General features: G+C 37.2%; 1 protein-coding gene across 6 annotated transcripts in view; it reads left to right on the top strand.

Moving 5' to 3' along the window:
• The window catches only part of SASH1 (SAM and SH3 domain containing 1), a 222841-nt gene extending 209398 nt beyond the window's left edge, over window positions 1–13443 (top strand). For all 6 annotated transcript variants that reach the window (XM_073575658.1, XM_073575657.1, XM_073575662.1 and 3 more), the window contains 3 exons: window positions 1441–2393; window positions 7243–7374; window positions 8496–13443. In XM_073575658.1, the coding sequence (XP_073431759.1) occupies window positions 1441–2393; window positions 7243–7374; window positions 8496–8756 (1346 nt within the window). In that variant the 3' untranslated portion in view covers window positions 8757–13443. The remainder of the gene's footprint in view (window positions 1–1440; window positions 2394–7242; window positions 7375–8495) is intronic.
• Window positions 13444–14256: the final 813 nt, after the last annotated feature.

Genomic DNA, 14256 nt, shown 5'->3' with positions numbered 1-14256 from the left:
TTAGAAAAGTTATTTATCAAAACGATTCTATAGGAATAAAAAAAAAACAACTCATGGCTGTTATTTTCTCAACCAGCAATTACCCCTATCAATGGGTCGCGTCTGGAATTTCAGTTCAGCCCTACGGAAGTCAATGGAGCCCTGTTTTGGAAGAAAATAGCCATCTGGTAGGCTGTGTTCACACGTAGCGTTTTTTTCACGGTTTTACCAAATAAACCATGTCAGAAATGCTTAAAAGAAGCTTACCATTCATTTAAATGTATTCCGCAATTTTTGTGCAGATGTATGCGTTTTTTACCGCGAAAAAAACCGCTTTTCGGTAAAAAACACAGCATGCTCATTAATTCGCGGAAAATTCAGCATTTTTAGCTATTTTCTATGGGTCTGGAACCGCGCGGAAATAAACCGCAAAAAAGTGCGTTTTTTGCGCAGAAAACACACGGAAAAAAATGCGCTTTTTCTGGGAAGGATTCAGGATTTTATGCAGAAATTTTCTGCATACGTGTGCACATAGCCTAAATCCTCCTGCTTGATGAACTCACCGCCCAAGCGGGAATACAGCTATAACTCATCTATGGGGAGGAGGAAAAGAGCAGAGTAAGGGCAGGTTCACACTAGTGCGTAAAAAACTCATTGAGGGGGTCATCCAGAAAAGTGGGACTTTTTTCTCCCTTGTCATCTGTGTGCAGGCCATATACAATTCATTTTTTACAGCAGCAGTTATTTATAATAACAAGAGCATTTACAATTTCCTATGTTACCGAATTACAATATAGCCATAAAAATGGATGTTATACTCTGGCTCTGTATGACATCTGATTTTTTATTACGGCTCCATAGACTTGAATGGGTGAGTCTCATTCGATTTATGGAAGAAACTAGTGCAGGCTGTGATTGTTTTCAGACGCAGATTCGATGAGTGAAAGAAATTGCTCATCTGCTTTGTTCTATTGAATGACATTGGTCCGAGTGCTGTCCATACTTCACAGACAGGACGCGGACCAAAAATACAGTATCAAGGGGACATTGGAGTTAGTTAGTTTTTGCTAATAAGATGGTGACTCTGAGCCATAGATTGTAACATGTAGCTATTATCAATAGTACTATTGAGAAAAGACTAATGGATGAAACATCCAATCACAAGTACAAGATTCTGCTAATCTAAACACTTGCATTGATTTATTTCCAATTAAATGGAAAAAAATGTTACTAACAATAAAGATGGTTGCATATATAGTATATCTATTACTGTTTCAGTGCAGTCTCAATGCAATGCAGGTATTATGTCAAAGCAAACAAAAAGCAATAAAGCAATGCACAGGTTTCCCCAGAATATTACGGGACGGGACCTAATAGGGAGATGGATCATACCAAGAATATATAAACTTATTTAATGAAATGAAGGTTTAACGCCAGTTCTATAATCTGTTTTATTTTTAGGCAAAAGCCAAGTGACCTCCCCGATCACTCCGGAGTCTTCCTCTCGTCAGCTCATAAACTTTCCAGGGTTAAATCTGAACATGGGCAGAGATATCCCATATGGAGGTAGTGAAAAGGTTGGGCAAGACCACATCTATGCTACTTGTTCGAAACCTGCCGGAGTTGCAGGGTCTCAGAAGAATCGGAGAAGTTTGCCCGTTGCGGTATCTACAAATTGTGAGCTGGACGGGAGCAAATCTCTCAAGATTTGGCCAAGATCACACTCGATGGACAATCTTCAACAAGAAGGAAATGGCGTCCAGGGCATTACTAAATCATTAAGGGTCTTTTCACCAGATCAAGAAAAAGAATCAACTGATGGTTTAATTGAGGAGGAAAATGGAGATACACTTGATGGAATATCTTGTAATGTGGATACAGTGATTACGAAGCACACTACTGACCCTGTTCAAAGCACAAGGACATCTCATTTGCCAAGTAATAAAAAAGACCACATAGCTCAAAGTTCTAGTCACTTTTCCCAAGTTCCTCTGGACAAGACATCTATATTATCTGCCGAAACCAGGGTACCTACAAAAAACCCTTCACAACCACCTCCAGTCCCTGCCAAAACATGTAGAGAACGGTTTGCAAATGGACTGTTTCACCTTCCTCTCAGTGCCACTTTGTCCAATGTAGACGAATCTTCTCTTCCACTCACAAAATTAGGACAATTAAGTCCAAATGCCTGTTCTATAATTCATACACCAGAGTGCAATACACCAACCTCTTCCCGACCTTTTTGGCTGCCCACTTCCACAGAGGCCCCAAGTGCCCCACAGCATGCATTTAAGCTTGGCCCTGTAGCCGCAAGAAAAATTACGTGTGTCCGAGGGATGGATCAAGAAATATTGATAGAAAACAAGCTATTAGCTGAGGAAATTGACCTTACAGAGGAACCATATTCCGATAAGGTAAATGAAAGGATAAGTATTATAATGGTGGAATTACTTATATTTTCAAATATAATGGAATTATGTATATGGTTATGTGATGAGCTTCTATACTACTAGGAAAATCTAAACAGATTTACTTTCTATTCCAAACTTAATAATGATTTTTTAAGAAGAACATACTGTGTAGCCAATATTAAAACATCAAAAATTGGTGTAAGTTGTAACTGCATGGATAGATTGATTTCTGATGCAACTCATTGAGCAGTGGAAAGAGGAAATGAGTTCGACAACGAATATTACTTTGTACAAAGGTGGCCTGTCTTGTCTATTGTGTGTCTTATGGTGCCGGCTAAAATCATTACTCTAGATGTCTCCATCTTTATCTGAAGTTCTTTAGACATTGTTCCTGGTTTCTTTGCAGCATATCAAACCAACATTTGTTTGGTTCTCTCATCTACAGTCCTCTTTCCACCATAACCTGGAAATTTCTTCACTGTTCCATCAGTAGCAAATATCTTGATAAGATTTTGAACTGTTGAAGCTCGGATGCCAAGCAAAGAACCTCTTATATTGTTAGTGATTGGTAATAATAGTATTTTAGTATGCTCTGACAGCTCTCTTGTCTTTGCCATTCTTAAAGAGGTTGTCAAGTGAAAACAAGTTATTACTTATCTTCAGGAAATATAATAACTTATTTGTCTGTGGGGGTCCAACTGCTAGGAACAGCAGCACCGATTGGCAGAATGGGGGAATTTATACAAATCAGCATAAAATGAGTGTAAAAAGGTATAAAATCTAACTTTTGTTTGATAACATTTAAGAAATCAGAGGTACCACAAATATTAGATAGGAATGTTAAAATACATTTATATACCAACCGGACATGAATGCGAAAAAAATTAAACCACATTGGTGGCCAGAAATGACCAACAAACAATGTTACTAAATGTAGCAGACAATACATAGAACAAATACAACTGACAACGATCAGCCAATCTTAGATAATATGTTATGGAAATAAATGACCATCTGATTGTAACCTTTTATTATGTCTTACTAGTGGCAAAAAGGCGAAAAAGAGAAAATAATTGGAACAACCTCACCAGTCTGTTGTATCCAGAAGAATGGTTGTCCTTGCTCATCAGTCAGTGTCGCAGTGAGGTCTGCCCAGGATCACTGTGGACTGCCCTTGTCAGGGCGGTAGTCTTAGGTTCAATAGGGCTGGCATAGTCTTACAGGGTTTAATCTAGTCCCCGTCCTACGATGCAGACAAGTTGTTGCGACATTGACAGAAGAGCGAGGACCCCCGTTCTTCTGGATGCAACAGACTGGTGAGATGGTTCAAATTATTTTTTCTTTTTCACCTTTTCACCACTGGTTAGACATAATACAGAAGCAGGTTTCAACCAGATGGTCACTTTTTTCCATAGTGGACTGTTCTGCCCTCTGAATAGGGCAAGTGCGTTTATATTATGTGCTGGTTATGTCCTGGGTTTAGTTAGCACCATCTAGTGGTGGCTGAATTTATAGCTGTGTCATAAATAGCATTTACAGCCTGCGTCTTTAACAGAAGTGTTGCACATGGGATTGAAGCAATGCATTGTGGGAATGAAGCAATGTATTCTGGGATGAAAACGATGCCATTTTATTCTGTGTATTTCATAAGGGCACACGTGTTTATCTGTCCTCCTGTAACTCCCTACTTGAGTTCGTTATCAGGGTAAAGCATATTTGGTAAGGTTAACATATTTTCTTGCAATGCAGTGTTGTTCAGAGAGGTTATTAACTGTATGGCAGTCAGTGCTCAGTAGATGTAATTAGACACCTGTGTGTTTCTATGTAAAGTTTTCATCACACTGAATACTTCCTGTAATTGTGTTAGCGGTGTGATCATCTGCCCAATACTTACCCATGTCATTTGTATTCTTTATAGTTTTACCGCATGTTCTATACTCTTCACCAATAAACAAGTTAGACTACATAAAACAGTCTGCTTATTTGGAAGACAGCAGTGGTTTATGCTGTATGCTAGATTGCACACCGTGTCAACGTGTATGAAGGCAGAACAGTGGACTATTTTAGATTGGCTGACCTTTGTCAGTTGTATGTGTTCTATGTATTGTCTGCTAAATTCAGTGACGTTGTCTGTTGGTTCTTTTTGACCACCAATGTGGTTTGATATTTTTCACATACATGTCTGGTTGGTATAGATATGTATTTTGACATTCCTATCTAATATTTGTGGTATCTCTAATTTTTTTACATTTTATCAAATAAAAGTTAATTTTATTCCCTTTTACACTGACTTTATGCTGATTTGCTGGAATTTGAGTGATTTGATCGGGAATTACTTGTTACGCTGGTTATGGTGTATTTCCGTCCCCGCGTTTTGCTTGTTGTATGTATCTGTAACAAAATGGAGCAGCAGGCCAAATGCCCAACTGCTGCTCCATTCATTCTCTGTGGGGCTGCAGGAAAAAGCCAAGGGCAGCGCTTGACAACCCCATGGGAAATGAGTCATGTTTCAGTATAAATGTACAGTATATATAATGTACTGAAAAATAGGAAAAAATATCCAATTAAGGCGAAATAAAAACACAATTCTGCCAATATTTGTTGGTTTTGTTCATTTTGTGGGAAAAATTACCTAACATGTTTGTTCACCTTAGTGCAATTACAGTTGATAACTAACCTGTTTAGTGGTAAAAAAAAAATGCAAAAGTTCATAAAAATAAATTGTGTTTGCATCTCCATTTTCTGAGATCTGTGTTAGGATTTTTTACCGTTGATATACAGTATGTGTTGAAACCGTTTTTGGGTACATACATTTTAATTGTTTCTTATTGCGTTTTCAGGTGAGATTCGGTGACAAGGCCGTTAAATTTTTTATTCTGTACAATACAGATTAATTCATTTGTATTTTCATTGATTGGAATTTTACAGATGCAGCAATACCAATAAGTTTATTTATTTTATGTTATACAGTAATTGGTACTAGAAATGAGCGAACCCAAACATAAAAGTTTGGGTTCGTACTAGACAGTCAGTGTACGGTTCTAAATGCCGAACAGGGCCTTTCCTGGAAGTCCGTTGCAATGTATGGAGTTCCAGGGGAAGTCTGGAATGAGAGAGAGAGAATTTTCCAGCTCAAAAGTTTGAGCTCCCATTGTTTTCCATGGCTTTCTGGTTCAAGTTCGGGTACAGATCTGGTATCTGAACCAAACTTTTGGAATTAAGCTTGGATCGGGTACCAGAACCCAAACTTTCAGGGGTCCGCTCATCCCTAATTGGTACTACCTAGAGAGGAGAATTTCCCCAGATTCTGCACTCACTCTGGTAAAAATGTAGTTAAACCTGCGCTTGTGTAATACTGATATTGATAATTATGGCTGTCCCATCTAATTAAACAGTCCAGTGCACAAAGAAAAAGGGACTCCTCGCAAGTAACCTTAAGAAAACCACAACACATGTAATTCTTGGAGGTTTTGTTTATTGTCCAGCTCAATAAATTCTACAGCACGTAGCACTTTTTTGTTTTTTCAGAAAGAGCACAATGAAAAATATTGACCAAATATTTGTCTTGAAACAAAGAACCCAACATTTTGGTGCACCAGGAGCTTGTTCACGGTGTTATTCTGCCGTGTGATGAAACAAAGAGACTGCTTGTATAATTTCAACCACTGTCCTTTCTTGTGAAAACATAAAACAAAAGGGAAATGAGCCTCACCGAGTGAATAGTAGGTAGCCTCCAATGTTGCAACTGGGATCCAAAGTCCGTCTGACCACCAGATATGAGCAAAAAAAAAAAGAGAGAAGGAAGGATTGACCAGCTGGATATGGATAAAAAACTTCTCCTTTATTTCATATTGTTAAAATGAGTCCAGACAGGTTAAGAACAAGAAGACATTCTAACGTATTTCTGACCGAAACCCTTAGTCATAGAATGTCAAATCGATCCTTCTTTCTCTCTTTTTTTTTGTCCTTCCTTGTATTATTCTCAGAAGTAATATGTGCATGATACATACCCTTTAAAAGGAATCTATCAGCAGCTTTTTGCTAACTCATCTGAGAGCAGCATGATATAAGCAAAGAGACCTTGAATCTAACAATCACTTAGATTACTGGGAGTAGTCGTTCTGATACAAGTTCTTAGATTTAGAATGCAGCAGAGCTGAGAATGCTAACCCTGCCCACATCAGGCTCTGTATCTGCATAGAGCTATAGACAGTGTGATGCTTTTCACAGAAGGGGGCGGAGTCAGACGAGTGGCCATGTGCCAGCTAGTCACAGCAATGATAATATCCTGGTGATAAAACCTTCAGTAAAGGTAAACAACAGCACACAGCCGGACATGTCACATTGTTGAAATCTGTTTTTTAACAACAATCTCATGTTGTCTTCAGATTACATAGCAAAAACCTAAAGACTGATTGCCCTTAAAGATGTAATAAAAACTTCTGTTAAACCCAAGCAGGATACTAATGTAGTACATGGAGTTGTGCCATCTGACAATTTTGCAGTGTTTCCAGAAAATGGTATTTTTGCAAATATCACATAATGCTAATGGTAAGAGCTGTTATGGGGCTCTTTGACTGCAGTAGTAAGTTCAAGTGTTAATGCCTACATTTCGTTTGTTTTTTTTTTACATGATTTACCACAATAAAACTACACTGCCTGCAAATAAACTCTAACGTTTCTTTTTTTTTTAAATGTAGCATACATCTTAGAAGAACCTCTGGTTTAAGGTGGCCCAAAATGAAAATAATAAAATATGCCTTGCAAATAACGTCTAACAACTACGGCGACGGCTATGTAACAAGTATTAATATAAAGTTGTTTCAACGTAGCTCTTCTCTCCCTCCGACAGCACGGTCGCTGTGGCATCCCAGAACCATTGATCGAACGATATGCTGAAGACTTAAATCACCTTGTAAAAGATGTAGCAGCTTGTATGGATGAGATCCGTGTTAAACATCTAAGAAAACAGCATCGCATGGCGGTAAATTCATTTTTCTTTGGTTTGGGTCTGTTTTACTTAAAGGGATATTCACAAGTTTCTGTTTTGATAGTGGTGCTGGAAATGTAGTTGGTTGTCACTAGAGATGATCGGTTCATGCTAAATTTTAATTCCCCTATTTGCGCATCTTTTCCCAGGAAATTCGATTAGTGAATAAGTTATTCTCCACAAACTTAATGTCCCTTATTGTGCTCTGGGGTCTTTTCAGACCCAAGAGCATAACAACCATAATATGTAAAAAAATAATAAAAATCTTTATACCCACCTCCCTGCTTACACCTCGGCACCTCTGCTCCTCACCGCTGCTTGTCCAAGCCTCATTGCATCTTCAGATCAGCGGTGACGCTGAAATCCCCTGAGTCATGGTCGCTATACTGAGGCTTCTGGGTTTGCTAGGCCCAGGAGGGTTCTGTGCATGTGCCCACAAAAGTCGCAGTGCATGCTGTGGCGTCAGGGGTTGCGAACTTTGAGGGCACATGCGCAGAACCCTCCCGGGCATAGCAAACCCAGAAACCTTGAGGAATTTCAGCACTCCTGATGCCGATTTGAACATGCAATGAGGACCGGACTGGTGGAGGGGCCAAAAAGGTGAGTATAAGGTTTTTTTTTTTATTTTATGACATTTTGAACACCTTTTAAAGATCAGGAAAATGGCAGGAATTGTGCTGAACCTGCACGGAAACGAATTACAAAAACATAAATTTTTTGGCAAATGCTGATTTTTGGTAAGATTCAAATAGAATTCAATTCTACTAGAATTTATTCACTCATCCTTAGTTGTAGCCTCTAAATACATTTATCAGAAGCTGACAGAACATGATGGTAGAAATGACAGCTTACTATCATTAAATAATGACAATTTAAAACAAAAAATGAACAAGCAAAATTTCTCTTTTTTAAAGAAAAAGGAAAAAAATTGCAACCACAACTGAGCACAATGATTTATTTATATATGAATGTTTAGGTAGAAATCCCCTTTAATATACTACTCTACTAATTTTTATGTAAGCTCTTTTTTAGGCTAACACTATTTTAATTTACCCTCGTTTAGCTTTTATCAGTTGTAAGGATGTGTGTCATTTATGCTTATTATTATGTTTTAGATACCAAGCGGAGGACTCACAGAGATTTGCAGGAAGCCCATTTCTCCTGGACATATTTCATCGGTTTCCGACTGGCTTATTTCCATTGGCCTCCCTATGTATACTCAGCCTCTCATGGATGCCGGCTTCACCACATTAAATAAAGTGCCTGCCCTCTCACAGACTCACTTACAAGGAGCTGGAGTAAGCGAGGAGAGACACATAAATAAACTTCTTGGGGCAGCAAGACTTTTAAAATCTGTAACACCAGAGGCAGTTTAAGATGTGGACCTTGGGCAGCTCGAGACCTGTTAAACCTTGCAACAAGTGCACAGTGAGCAGATGAATGTAGGTTCCAAAAAATGGTTTACTGGCCTGGCATGTTCAACTGTAAAAGGTCACTCATGATAGACCCTCAGAGCAAGTGAACATGATGTTGGGTAGCCCATAAATGTATTATTGCGCGGGACTACTAGACTTTCAACGCTATGGATAAAGAAATGTGTTGGTGGTATTTGCAGTAATTTCCATGGCGTCAGGCACAAGAACATTACCTACAGTAGGCCAAAGGACTGAATATATATTGAACACTTATACCAACTAATATAATCCTGTTTTTCCCCATGTAACAAGCAAGGAATCATTCTCTGTGGTTAACCTATGGTGACACATTTATTTTGCCTTAAATACATTTTCGAATTACTTTGTTTCAATTAATCATTGTCCTTGTAAGTGTCACAGACTATTCTGTCTGATTCTTTTCTTTATCTTCCCCTAAAAGGTATTTTAAATGGTGATTTCCACAAATATAAAATGATTATATCTTAGCAAGTCAGAGGTTAGAGTTTCATAAATTATATGTCCATTATGATTTGATTTAGATTTTTTTTAACTTTCACTTTGAAATTTGTTAATTTATACAAATTAAACAATTAATACTTCTATCCTTTTAAAGCATTCTTACTTTGCAAAATTTTTCCAAACCTGTCTAACAATTTTGCATAGTAGTGTGAATATATATATATATATATATATATATATATATATACAGTACGGTATACAGTATGCTGTGTGTATAAATATATATCACTGTACAAAAGTTATAGGCAAGTGTAGAAATACTGCAAAGCTTCTGTAGAATGATTTAAACAATGGGAGTGTTAATAGTTTATTTTTATCAACTAACAAAATGCAAAATGAGTGAGCAAGAAAGGAATCTGAACTAATTCAGTATTTGGTGTGAGCATCAATTCTTCTAGGTACACTATCACAATGTTTTTGAAGGAACTTGAGAGGGAGGATTTTCCATGGTTTTTTTCCTTCCTCTATATCAACATTTTAGGCTATGGGTTGAACTAGATGGACTTACAGTCTTCCTTCAACCTTAAATACTATGTTATATATCATGCTTAATAACCTTTGAAGTAAGATATCCAGCTGTGCCATTAGCTTAGAACTGGCAGTGGGTCATAGTTACACCCATCTACTGTCTGTTTTGAGATAACTGATCAGAAGTGGTTTTCATGGAAGAATTGCAGCAAAAACCATATCTTTGACATGAAAACAAGGCCAAGTGACTCAATTATGTGCAAAAGCATAAGAACTGGGTTGCAGAAAAATATCAGCATGTGCTCTGGACTGATGAGTAAAAAATTGAAACATTTGGCTGTAACAAAACCCAACTTGTATGCTGGACAGCAGAATAATAATGAGTGTGTGTAACAACAGTGAAGCATGGTGGAAGTTCTTTACAAATTTGAGGCTGCATTTCAGCAGATGGTGTTGGGAACTGGTCAAGATTAACATTGTTTTCAATTCTGAGAAATGCAAGTAGATTTTTATCCATCATGTAATGCCATCAGGGAGGCATGTTTTTAGCTCCAAATTTATTCTGCAGCAGGACAACAACTACAAACATACAACCAATGACATTAGATTTTTTTTTACTTTGCCAAGCACTCTGAGGCCATCAATAATGTTTTTCTCCAGTAGTGGGCAACCCCTTTAAAGACATTTGTATAACATTTTTATGTACAAAAGTATACTATGTACGATAACATTAGCTTTGTGTTCCACTGTCTGAGAAGCCACTTCCACATACAAGGTGTTTTAGGTTTTGTGCTGCTCAGTCGCTCTGTTTTCTTGAAGGTATGTTCCCATATATTTACAGGGATATATAACTCAGTTTGATTCAACATGAAACCAGCTAGCTTCTGCTTACACTATCATTATGAACGCAACCAAAAGCTGATCTGTCATGTAACGTGTCCCATTGCCTTTTACTGGGTCTATCAGATTCAGTTTTTTAGTTCAATAAAAAAATAATGTATCACGGTTTGAGACCAAAATATGCGGCAACTTTAGGGACCAACCACAGTGAACAATGAAAGCATTAAAGATTGAATATAGACCTTTTCCAGTAGTTATATATGTGAGTCTTTATTTTCAGTATTATTGAAAGTTTACATTAATGTTGAGACCTTTACTTCTCCCTTTCGGTACATTTATGAAAACGTTTGGTGGAAAGCCATCAGTTGGTGTTAGGTCTAATGACCAGTCCGGCCTTGGCACTAGGACAATACCATTCCTAAAATATACATATCGGACTGGCCGATATTGCTTGCACCAGTTCTTATAAATATTCCCTCTGGAGTGGAGAGTAGCGGTAGAAGATAAGTGTTCCTTTGGTTCGGTCTCTAGGGATTTGCATTAGTGTGAGTGCAGTTTACGCATCCGTGTGATCAAACTTGGTTACAGAACTTGTATATAACATATTATTAACTTTGATTGTGTTTTTACTTTCTTTTATTAATATTCTTGAAGTATATATACCGCCAGCATAAAGGCAGCAGACAATGATTTCATCCACTATCCTATTTCTTACTACTGAATTTTCACCATAGTTACATTCACTATCTAATTCCAATATCTATCATAACTAGTAACAAATGCCAGAAATCATCTTCAAGCTGACAATTCTTCTTTCGTTCTATCTATGAAGATCATTTGTATATGCAATGTTACTGAACTTTTAATATCCACCAATTATTTTAGAAAAATACTATATTCTTTACTGTACAGCGAATTTTAGTTGTGAGCTATTTACAGAGATTTATTTTGTTCCAAATGTATAATTGTATAAATGATATAGCATTTTCAGCATATTTTAAGTATTAATACAGAAATCTAATACCTGTCCAGAAGACCAATTAACTGTGTAATAGAGTGCTGTGGACTATCTTGCCGCATATCACAAACCAAGAGACCAACTATCCAACCGTTAGAAAGGCCGTCGGGGGGAGGAGGAGCAGTGGTTAAAGACACTTTGTGGAACACAGACTCCTTGTAGCAAGGAACAGAATTCTATAATTCTCCTTATTATAAAGTATCTGTTAGCATACATTACCAAATTGTAAACTTCATAAACTTCACTCCTTCATAGCAGAACAATATTCAACTTGTACATGTGCACATTCTGTTATAAAAAAAAAAAACCACGTCAAGTGTCGATGTGTCAGTCATATGAAAAATATCAGATACACAGAGACCTTGAAAACCATGAAAATCGTATAACTTTTTCATTATGCAATGAATTAGCCTTTGTTTGGCAAAAGTTAGAAAGAGAATTTGAGATATTACTTTAGAAACTTCAGAGAAAAGCAAGAGAAGTGGCACTCAGTTTCAGTAAGGCCGGAGTCAGACTTGTGAGAAACTCGGACGAGTCTCACACGTCAATACCCGGCACTGCCACCGGCACTCGGAGAGGAGCGTGCGGCTGCATGTATTTCTATGCAGCTGCACGCTCCAGTCCCGAGTGCCGACTGCAGTGCCGGGTATTGACATGCAAGACTCTTCTGTGTTTCTCACAAGTCTGACCCCGGCCTAAAATGCACTTTATTTCATTCATAGGACTGTAAAGAGACATCAGTGAAATGAGCTACAGCTGAAACAGCTGTTGCTAATTTCATTGATGTTTCTGTATGCAATCCTATTAACGAAATAAATGTCATTTTACAGAAATTGGTAGTGATGGTGCCACTTCTCTGAATTTCCATGATCTTTTTTTCGAATATCAAGCTGAGCACCATAAGACATGGCTATTATTAATCTGAATATTTTTTGTTTGATCCTATAACTTGGTGTAGTTGTAGTGTCAGCATTTTTTCCTTTTGTCCTTGTGCACAAGATCTTAGTTTAGCCATTCCAACAAAAGTTGATCTACCCAAAAGTATTCTTTACACTACAAAAGTCAGTGTCCTGTTTTATGGTAACTCTTTTCAATACTTAGGTGTCTGTTTTCAGGTGACTTTTAAACTGCTCTTCCAATCCGCTCATTCAAATGTAGAACAATTCAGATACATAATCAGTGATAGAAGATTTTTCAGACTGAATTATCATGAATCTTTGTCGTTCTGTTGTAAGAGTGTGTGCTTAAGAATCCAGCACTCATCATTGTATGGTGTATTAAGCCTCATCCATGGTAGAAGAAACATAACCATTCCTTTAAGTGGGCATTTTCTTTCAAAGAGTTTTAAAAGGGAATGCAGCACTTTCTATGGTGGCATTGCATACAACATGCTGGGTGCTGCCATTAGTAAGGCAACACATGATTTGTATAAAATCACTTGACAAACAGTATATCCGTTGGAAAATAAAGAACTTTAACAACTAATTAAGTTGCACTTTCTGTATATGTAAACCCATATTTAAATAACTTATTTTTCTCCATTCGCTATTCTGAAATTGTAAGTAGCTGTAATATACATGATATCAACATGTCATTTGCAGTTTGCTTAGCCCCAAGAACGCTGTGTATTGTAAAAAATATGAATGTGTAAAGACTATTGTACTTGTCCGACAAAACTATGGTTGACAACGTTTCATTTTCTTTCCTGTGAAGCAAATTATGTCTATAATAGTGTCATTCTGTTCATCAGGAAAATAATAAATTGACTTCATGTTTTCTCTGGATGTGGGTTATTTGTCCATTAATATTAATATTTAGGAATAACAAAAGTAAAATCGCCACTAATTGTCATATAAAAGCTAGTGCTACATGCTACAGACCTGTTTGATAGCAATTATAGCAAATTAATATGCGATCAAATGACGATTTTAACAGTTCACAGCTAGTCTAAACTCTAGTAATATAGCACCTTGTAGCTCCACATGCAGACCTCTCGCATGTTTTCTAACAGTACATTGTGATTAAAGATGATGCCTTGGTATTCATAACCATGAACATAAAACAAATGTATTAGCATGAAACGACACGCTATGTACTCAAGTTTTATCTAAACAATACAAATTTTCAAAGTGATTTCCATTAGTGGCTCGACTGATGTCTAAGATGTAGTTCAGTTCTGTTCAGATTCGTGATAGCATATCCTCAGACATGGACTCCATTGTTTAGTGATACGTCGTCTCAGCTCATTCAGATCCTGTGGCTGAGGGGGAAGAAGGGGACAGAGACTGTCAAGTAGCCACACAGAAAAAAGGCACAGGGTGTTCAATCTTAAAGGGAAGGTGCCATCCAAAAAATTTTATTTCAGCAATTGAAAAAGTGTAAAGAATTAATGTTTACATTTTGTTAAAAAATAATATAATTTGTTTATAATTTAGTAAAATATGAAAAATAATTTTAAAAGGTTTGGTATTTCCACTTTTAAACACTAGGGGGAGCAGCTACTGAAATCTGACAAACAACCTAGTGTACAACTAGCTCACATTACGACTGCAGTAAATATGGGCTGAATCTGCTCACATGTGTGTGATGTCAATC

This window comes from Dendrobates tinctorius, unplaced genomic scaffold, assembly GCF_039654945.1.
Source record: "Dendrobates tinctorius isolate UK_male_01 unplaced genomic scaffold, ASM3965494v1 ptg000046l, whole genome shotgun sequence".
In the NCBI taxonomy this organism is placed as follows: Eukaryota; Metazoa; Chordata; class Amphibia; order Anura; family Dendrobatidae; genus Dendrobates; species Dendrobates tinctorius.
This window is presented reverse-complemented; position numbering and strand designations above follow the sequence as displayed.